The sequence below is a fragment of the Ipomoea triloba genome, chromosome 9 (genome assembly GCF_003576645.1).
Source record: "Ipomoea triloba cultivar NCNSP0323 chromosome 9, ASM357664v1".
In the NCBI taxonomy this organism is placed as follows: Eukaryota; Viridiplantae; Streptophyta; class Magnoliopsida; order Solanales; family Convolvulaceae; genus Ipomoea; species Ipomoea triloba.
This window is the reverse complement of record NC_044924.1, coordinates 5,783,368-5,793,912: the sequence shown is the minus strand read 5'-3', so window position 1 is coordinate 5,793,912 and position 10,545 is coordinate 5,783,368. Positions and strand designations below refer to the sequence as shown.

Below are 10,545 nucleotides of genomic sequence, written 5' to 3'. Positions count from 1 at the left end.
TTGATTTTTCAGGTAAAAACTTTAAAAACTTTAAGGGCCTAATTGATTTTTCAGGTAAAGTTCGATGGCCTATTTGACACATTTTATGCTTAAAAAGTGACATTTACATTTATCTGTTATTAATTTTATGCTTAAAAAGTGACATTTACATTTATCTGTTATTACAGGTCACTAAAAGGTTATTATGTTACATTTATCTGTTATTACAGGTCACTAAAAGGTTATTATGTCACATTTATCTGTTATTACAGGTCACTAAAAGGTTATTATGTCTTGATTATCTGTTATTACAGGTCACTAAAAGGTTATTATGTCTTGATGAACAAAATTGGCATGTTTATGTACCAAAATGCAACTTTAAATATTTTGAGAGCCAAATTGATGTCTATTTGACACATTTTATGCAAAAAAAAATGACATTTAAATTTACCTGCTGTTACTGGTCATCACCAGGTAATTATGCTTTATAAACTAAATTGACATGTTTATGTATCTAATTGCAACTTTAAAAACTTTAAGGGTCTAATTGATTTTTTAGATAAAGTTCGATGGCCTATTTGACACATTATATGCTTAAAAAGTGACAATTACATTTACCTGTTATTACAGGTCACTAACAGGTAATTATGTCTTGATTAACTAAATTGGCATGTTTATGTACCAAATTGAAACTTTAAATATTTTGAGAGCCTAATTGATGCCTATTTGACACATTTTATGGAAAAAAATGTGACATTTAAATTTACCTGTTATTACAGGTCACTAACAGGTAATTATGTCTTGATTAACTAAATTGGCATGTTTATGTACCAAATTGAAACTTTAAATATTTTGAGAGCCTAATTGATGCCTATTTGACACATTTTATGGAAAAATATGTGACATTTAAATTTACCTGGTATTACAGGTCACCAACATGTAATTATGTCTTATAAACTAAATTGACATGTTTATATATCTAATTGCAACTTTAAAAATTTTAAGGGCCTAATTGATTTTTCAGGTAAAGTTCGATGCCCTATTTGACACATTTTATGCATAAAAAGTGACATTTACATTACCTGTTATTACAGGTCACTAACAGGTAATTATGTCTTGATGAACTAAATTGGCATGTTTATGTACCAAATTGCAACTTTAAATAGTTCGAGAGCTTAATTGATGCCTATTTGACACATTTTATGGAAAAAAATGTGACATTTAAATTTACCTGGTATTACAGGTCACCAACATGTAATTATGTCTTATAAACTAAATTGACATGTTTATATATCTAATTGCAACTTTAAAATTTTTAAGGGCCTAATTGATTTTTCAGGTAAAGTTCGATGCCCTATTTGACACATTTTATGCATAAAAAGTGACATTTACATTACCTGTTATTACAGGTCACTAACAGGTAATTATGCCTTGATAAACTAAATTTGCATGTTTATGTATCAAATTGCAACTTTAAATATTTTGAGAGCCTAATTGATGCCTATTTGACACATTTTATGCAAAAAAAAAAAAAGGGACATTTAAATTTACCTGGTATTATAGGTCACCAACAGGTAATTATGCCTTATAAACTAAAATGACATGTTTATGTACCTAATTGCAACTTTAAAAACTTTAAGGGCCTAATTGATTTTTTAGGTAAAGTTTGATGGCCTATTTGACACATTTTATGCTTAAAAAGTGACATTTACATTTACCTGTTATTACAGGTCACTAACAGGTAATTATGCTTTGATGAACTAAATTGGCATGTTGATGTACCAAATTGAAACTTTAAATATTTTGAGAGCCTAATTGATGCCTATTTGACACATTTTATGCAAAAAAAAAAAAGTGACATTTAAATTTACCTGGTATTACAGGTCAGCAACAGGTAATTATGGCTTATAAACTAAATTGACATGTTTATGTACCTAATTGCAACTTTAAAAATTTTAAGGGGCCTAATTGATTTTTCAGGTAAAGTTCGATGCCCTATTTGACACATTTTATGCTTAAAAAGTGACATTTACATTTATCTGTTATTACAGGTCACTAAAAGGTTATTATGTCTTGATGAACAAAATTGGCACGTTTATGTACCAAAATGCAACTTTAAATATTTTGAGAGCCTAATTGATGTCTATTTGACACATTTTATGAAAAAAAAAGTGACATTTAAATTTACCTGATTTTACAGGTCGTCACCAGGTAATTATGTTTTATAAACTAAATTGACATGTTTATCACCAGGTAATTATGTTTTATAAACTAAATTGACATGTTTATGTACCTGTAATTATGTTTTATAAACTAAATTGACATGTTTATGTACCTAATTGCAACTTTAAAAACTTTAAGGGCCTAATTGATTTTTTAGATAAAGTTCGATAGCCTATTTGACACATTTTATGCTTAAAAAGTGACATTTACATTTACTTGTTATTACAGGTCACTAACAGGTAATTATGTCTTGATTAACTAAATTGGCATGTTTATGTACCAAATTGCAACTTTAAATATTTTGAGAGCCTAATTGATGCCTATTTGACACATTTTATGCAAAAAAAAAAAAGTGACATTTAAATTTACCTGGTATTACAGGTCACCAACAGGTAATTATGCCTTATAAACTAAAATGACATGTTTATGTACCTAATTGCAACTTTAAAAACTTTAAGGGCCTAATTGATTTTTTAGATAAAGTTCGATAGCCTATTTGACACATTTTATGCTTAAAAAGTGACATTTACATTTACTTGTTATTACAGGTCACTAACAGGTAATTATGTCTTGATTAACTAAATTGGCATGTTTATGTACCAAATTGCAACTTTAAATATTTTGAGAGCCTAATTGATGCCTATTTGACACATTTTATGGAAAAAAAATGTGACATTTAAATTTACCTGGTATTACAGGTCACCAACAGGTAATTATGCCTTATAAACTAAATTGACATGTTTATATACCTAATTGCAACTTAAAAAATATTAAGGGCCTAATTGATTTTTCAGGTAAAGTTCGATGCCCTATTTGACACATTTTATGCATAAAAAGTGACATTTACATTACCTGTTATTACAGGTCACTAACAGGTAATTATGCCTTGATAAACTAAATTTGCATGTTTATATATCAAATTGCAACTTTAAATATTTTGAGAGCCTAATTGATGCCTATTTGACATAGTTTATGCAAAAAAAAAAAGTGACATTTAAATTTACCTGGTATTATAGGTCACCTACAGGTAATTATGCCTTATAAACTAATATGACATGTTTACGTACCTAATTGCAACTTTAAAAACTTTAAGGGCCTAATTGATTTTTTACGTAAAGTTTGATGGCCTATTTGACACATTTTATGCATAAAAAGTGACATTTACATTTACCTGTTATTACAGGTCACTAACAAGTAATTATGCCTTGATAAACTAAATTTGCATGTTTATGTACCAAATTGCAACTTTAAATATTTTGAGAGCCTAATTGATGCCTATTTGACACATTTTATGGAAAAAAAAAGTAACATTTAAATATACCTAGTATTACAGGTCACCAACAGGTAATTATGCCTTATAAACTAAATTGACATGTTTATGTACCTAATTGCAACTTTAAAAACTTTAAGGGCCTAATTGATTTTTCAAGTAAAGTTCGATGACCTATTTGACCCATTTTATGCATAAAAAGTGACATTTATATTTACCTGTTATTACACGTCACTAACAGGTAATTATGCCTTGATGAACTAAATTTGCATGTTTATGTACCAAATTGCAACTTTAAATATTTTGAGAGCCTAATTGATGCCTATTTGACACATTTTATGGAAAAAAAAAGTAACATTTAAATATACCTAGTATTACAGGTCACCAACAGGTAATTATGCCTTATAAACTAAATTGACATGTTTATGTACCTAATAGCAACTTTAAAAACTTTAAGGGCCTAATTGATTTTTCAGGTAAAGTTCGATGGCCTATTTGACATATTTTATGCTTAGAAAGTGACATTTACATTTATCTGTTATTACAGGTCACTAAAAGGTAATTATGTCTTGATGAACAAAATTGGCATGTTTATGTACCAAATTGCAACTTTAAATATTTTGAGAGCCTAATTGATGCCTATTTGACACATTCTATGGAAAAAAAAAAGTGACATTTAAATTTATCTGGTATTACAGGTCACCAACAGTTAATTATGCCTTATAAACTAAATTGACATGTTTGTGTACCTAATTGCAACTTTAAAAACTTTAAGGGCCTAATTGATTTTTTAGGTAAAGTTCGATGGCCTATTTGACACATTTTATGCTTAAAAAGTGACATTTACATTTACCTGTTATTACAGGTCACTAACAGGTAATTATGCTTTGATGAACTAAATTGGCATGTTGATGTACCAAATTGAAACTTTAAATATTTTGAGAGCCTAATTGATGCCTATTTGACACATTTTATGCAAAAAAAAAAAAAGTGACATTTAAATTTACCTGGTATTACAGGTCAGCAACAGGTAATTATGACTTATAAACTAAATTGACATGTTTATGTACCTAATTGCAACTCTTATAAACTAAATTGACATGTTTATGTACCTAATTGCAACTTTAAAAACTTTAATTGACATGTTTATGTACCTAATTGCAACTTTAAAAACTTTAAGGGCCTAATTGATTTTTTAGGTAAAGTTCGATGGCCTATTTGACACATTTTATACTTAAAAAGTGAAATTTACATTTACCTGTTATTACAGGTCACTAACAGGTAATTATGTTTAGATTAACTAAATTTGCATGTTTATGTACCAAATTGCAACTTTAAATATTTTGAGAGCCTAATAGGTGCCTATTTGACACATTTTATGCTTAAAAAGTGACATTTAAATTTACATGTTATTACAGGTCACTAACATGTAATTGTGCCTTGATGAACTAAATTGGCATGTTTATGTACCATATTGAAACTTTAAATATTTTGAGAGCTTAATTGATGCCTATTTGACACATTTTATGCTTAAAAAGTGACATTTAAATTAACTTGTATTACAGGTCACTAACAGGTAATTATGCCTTATAAACTAAATTGACATGTGTATGTACCTAATTGCAACTTTAAAAACTTTAAGGGCCTAATTGATTTTTTAGGTAAAGTTCGATGGCCTATTTGACATATTTTATGCTTAAAAAGTGGCATTTACATTTATCTGTTATTACAGGTCACTAAATGGTAATTATGTCTTGATGAACAAAATTGGCATGTTTATGTACCAAAATGCAACTTTAAATATTTTGAGAGCCTAATTGATGTCTATTTGACACATTTTATGCAAAAAAAAAGTGACATTTAAATTTACCTGCTGTTACATGTCATCAACAGGTAATTATGCCTTATAAACTAAATTGACATGTTTATGTACCTAATTGCAACTTTAAAAACTTTAAGGGCCTAATTGATTTTTTAGGTAAAATTCGATGGCCTATTTGACACATTTTATGCTTAAAAAGTGACATATTTATATTTACCTGTTATTACACGTCACTAACAGGTAATTATGCCTTGATGAACTAAATTTGCATGTTTATGTACCAAATTGCAACTTTAAATATTTTGAGAGCCTAATTGATGCCTATTTGACACATTTTATGGAAAAAAAATTGACATTTAAATTTACCTTGTATTACTGGTCACCAACATTTAATTATGCCTTATAAACTAAATTGACATGTTTATGTACCTAATAGCAACTTTAAAAACTTTAAGGGCCTAATTGATTTTTCAGGTAAAGTTCGATGGCTTATTTGACACATTTTATGCAAAAAAAGTGACATTTACATTTACCTGTTATTACACGTCACTAACAGGTAATTATGCCTTATAAACTAAATTGACATGTTTATGTACCTAATAGCAACTTTAAAAACTTTAAGGGCCTAATTGATTTTTCAGGTAAAGTTCGATGGCTTATTTAACACATTTTATGCATAAAAAGTGACATTTACATTTACCTGTTATTACAGGTCACTAACAAGTAATTATGTCTTGATGAACTAAATTTGCATGTTTATGTACCAAATTGCAACTTTAAATATTTTGAGAGCCTAATTGATGCCTATTTGACATATTTTATAAAAAAAAAAAAAAGTGACATTTAAATTTACCTGGTATTATAAGTCACCAACAGGTAATTATGCCTTATAAACTAATATGACATGTTTACGTACCTAATCGCAACTTTAAAAACTTTAAGGGCCTAATTGATTTTTTAGGTAAAGTTTGATGGCCTATTTGACACATTTTATGCATAAAAAGTGACATTTACATTTACCTGTTATTACAGGTCACTAACAAGTAATTATGCCTTGATGAACTAAATTTGCATGTTTATGTACCAAATTGCAACTTTAAATATTTTGAGAGCCTAATTGATGCCTATTTGACACATTTTATGGAAAAAAAATGACATTTAAATTTACCTGGTATTACAGGTCACCAACATGTAATTATGCCTTATAAACTAAATTAACATGTTTATGTACCTAATTGCAACTTTAAAAACTTTAAGGGCCTAATTGATTTTTCAGGTAAAGTTCCACGGCCTACTTCACACATTTATGCTAAAAAAGTGACATTTACATTTAATTGTGATAAATTATATATATTCCATATTTGATAAATGATTGTTAGCTGATTGGATTAGAGGGTATAACTAGTTGATAATATTAACTGATTGTTGAAATGTGTTTGGTAAAATTAGCTGTTAGCGGATAGCTTTTTGGTATAATTTCTTTTGTTCAAAAAGATAATTATAATAGTTGTTTTGAATAACTTTTAGAATATTAGCATTTTGGAGATACAAATACTATATGAGACGATTGCATTTAATAAAATAGAAAATTAGAGAAATGAATAACGTGAGGAATGGTGAAATGAAAAAGTAGAGGAATGAGGATGGAAAATTGGAAAAAAAAAAAAAGAAAAACTGAAAATGTAAAAACAGAAAAATAAAATAAATGTTCCCTAAGTTTAGAAAACTTAAAATTTTGTGGCAACATAAGGTGTTATTATTTGTGTGCTCATTTGTCTGGACTCTGGATATTCCAAGACAAGCAGGCACTCTACATACAAAACATATTCCAACGCACTTCAATTTTTAGAACAAAAAAAGAAAGAGCATTGACTTATTGCTTATGGAGGACTGGCCTATTAATTAAGGAAAACCATTGACGGTAGCACCACCGTCTACACAGAGTATATGACCAGTAATATATGAAGCTGCCGGAGAGCAAAGAAATGCCACCGGCCCAGAAACTTCAGTAGGCTTGCCGGGACGATGTAATGCAGAACGATTGATTAGACCGTTGATTGCTTCTTTGGTTGTTGAATCTTGCTGCAAAATGTTGAGATTATATGTTAAAAGATAATTAGAATGTATATATTATGTTCACCCATCCATTCATGGTAATTAACCAAACTCAATTCCCAGCAAATTTAAATAAAAAAAATAAAAAAAATAAAAGAAAAGTGAGAGAAAAAATGCATACGTACACAGACTAAATGAACAAGAGGGGTTTCGATAACCCATGGAGCCACTGCATTGACGCGGATATTATCTTTTGCCCACTCGCATGATAAGTTTTTGGTTAATTGATTTATAGCCCCTATAATTGATTAAAAGATTAAATGGTCAGAGGTACTAAATTGAATTATTGCACAAAATTTTTAATTTTTTAGAACCCAAACAGAAATTGGATAGGATATGATGGATATGATTACCTTTAGTGAGTCCATAGAGAGAAGAACCAGGTAATGCAACAATCCCTGCAGTGGAAGAGATAAACACTAAGCTTCCATTACCAGAGGCTTTTAGCAAAGGGTATGCCATTTGAGATATGTGGAAAGAAGCCTCAACATTGGTGCCCATTAGAAGTGACCAATCTTTCTCTGTAATATGCTGCATTTCTTTAGACGATGTTCCCACACCTGCATTATTTACCTAGATTGGACGTGGTAATTATATTAATTATTGATTAATAATACATACCAAGTCTTAATTTTAATTTCTTCGAGATAAATCACAATCTATATATATATATATATGTATTGCAACTTACTAGGATGTTAAGCTTTCCATCGAAGTGATCACTAACAACCTTCATAAGCTTTTCACGCTCCTCTCGTATCATTAGGTTACACGCTGATCCCGATACTTTATATCCCTTGCTAATCCATTTCTGCAAACACGCGTCCAATTCTTCTTGTTCTAGTGCACACGTATATACATGTGCCCCAAAACTTGCTAGTTCCTCTACTATGGCAAGTCTAAATAAGATAAAATAAAAATTTTTACACACTCTAAATATTATAAAATTATAATAAAATATTGAAACTTTATATGAATTATATTCTACAATCGATCTCTTACCCTATACCTCGAGCACCACCAGTAACAAGGGCAGTCATGCCATTAAAACACCATGATGCCATAGCTGAAGCTATAGTATAAAATGGTTTAAACTAAAGGAATTATATAGTGGTAATATAACCCAAATAAGCTAGCTAGTATATATAATGTACAAGCTAGGCCATTGAATTCTTTTATTTAATGCGATTCAATTAGTCCCAAATGGAATATAGGTACACTAGACCCCAACATGGTCAAATATGGCTTGCAGGATCTTGTATAACATTATAACAATAAATAGCTGGAAATATTAGAAGTATGCATTGTTTTATTAGACTACATGAATTTATTCTTTTGAAACTATAGTATTGTAATAGTTTTATAACTTTTATTATTTATCCCAAGTCAAATTCAAGACATGACAATACTAGATTTTTAAAATGCCCATATTTTTATTACTTATAAATTAAATAAACTCATAACAGTCAATTATATATAAAGTTGTATTAGTCATTCAAAAGATTCGTTACATTGTTATACAGATTTCTAGAAGATAGTATTACTCTATTTTATTTATTCAGTTCAACTCCTGATGTGACGTTGCAAAAGACAATTCAAAATGGAAATGATATATAAATTTTAAAATTTTTGAAAATAAATATTGAGCAGTCAACTAATGAAATGCAGTTTACTATATATAATTGTACAAAATAGAAAATATATACTATAGGTGATCGAGCCGTGGGACATTTTCTTGTGGATTAACTCGTTTGACTTTTCAATTCAAACGGGTAAAAGAAGTCTCATCCGGCAGAAGTGACTTCTAGAATTTGGATATATATATATATATATATAGGGAAGGGGTCAGGTGCGGGTATATCTTTCCGTGCAGTTGTGCGGTACTCACCTTAAGCATTAAAACGGCGCACTTTAAGTACACGAACCACGCACATTAAGCTAAGAACACAAACCACGCACTTAAAGTTTTTAAATAGTGTACCTTCAATTGAGAACATACAATGTGCACCTTAAGTATACAAATCACGCACTTTAAGTACACAAGTCACGCACTTTAAGAACACAAATCACGCACCCAAAGTTTTAAAATGGCGCACCTAAGTTTCAACAACTCATGCACCTTAAGCGTACATATCACACACCTTAAGAAGAAAAATAACGCACCTTAAGTAGAAAAATCATGCACCTTAATCTTCTTTAAGTTCACTCACCTTAAGTTTTAACACTCACGCACCTTAAACATACAAATTACGCACCTTAAGAAAAATATTACGCACCTAAGACCACCGCAAAACCGTACGGGAGACATCTCACTGCATGGGAACTGAATTTTATATATATATATATATATATATATATATATATATATATATATATAAAGCCCATAACATGGCTTGGCCCAACTCCAAGCAAAAGAAAAGGAAATTAACATTCATAGCATTTCTTTTTACGTTGGGTGGTTATGCCGTGGATCCAGGTCCACCTTGCAAGGTGGACCTGGGTCTACATTCACATACACTATACTCTACATTCACATACACTATACTGTACATTCACACTCTGTAAACTCTACATTTACACATTACAGGATTATATGTTTAGTAACTATATTACCACTGTTATGCATTCACACATTCAAAACTCTATATTCACAGGTCCTGTACTCTATATTCACAAATTAAGAACTCCACATTCACACATTACAAGGCTATAAGTTGCTAGAACTTCTTAACTCTATTACAGATTCACACATGCATAACTCTACATTCACGATTTCTATACTCTACATTCACACTTTGAAACCTTTACATTCACACATTTCTAGGCAACTCTACATTCACACAATCATAAGTCTACATTCACGATTTCTATACTCTACATTCACACTTTGAAACCTCTACATTCACACATTTTTGGGCAACTCTAATTCAGCAATATGTTTACTAATTTAAAAAAAAAAAAAAAAAAAAAAAAAAAAAANAAAAAAAAAAAAGACGAAACGACGTAGTTTTGGACCCAGGTCCACCTTGCAAGGTGGACCTGGGTCCACGGCATAATTTGCCGTATGCCGCGGCACGGATAATTTATTTCTTTTTGGACATCAGATTTTTTTCTCTTGTTACGATTTTTTACAATT

At 29.8% G+C, this 10,545-nt stretch overlaps 1 protein-coding gene across 1 annotated transcript; it reads right to left on the bottom strand.

Annotated features, from left to right (window-relative positions):
• Positions 1-6,975: 6,975 nt before the first annotated feature.
• On the bottom strand, positions 6,976-8,524 carry LOC116030300 (tropinone reductase homolog). Its single transcript, XM_031272517.1, has 5 exons — positions 8,412-8,524; positions 8,101-8,308; positions 7,763-7,982; positions 7,535-7,647; positions 6,976-7,376 (listed from the first exon to the last, which is right to left on the bottom strand). The coding sequence occupies exons 1-5, from the start codon at positions 8,471-8,473 to the stop codon at positions 7,197-7,199; spliced, it is 783 nt and encodes a 260-aa protein (XP_031128377.1). The 5' UTR covers positions 8,474-8,524; the 3' UTR covers positions 6,976-7,196.
• Positions 8,525-10,545: the final 2,021 nt, after the last annotated feature.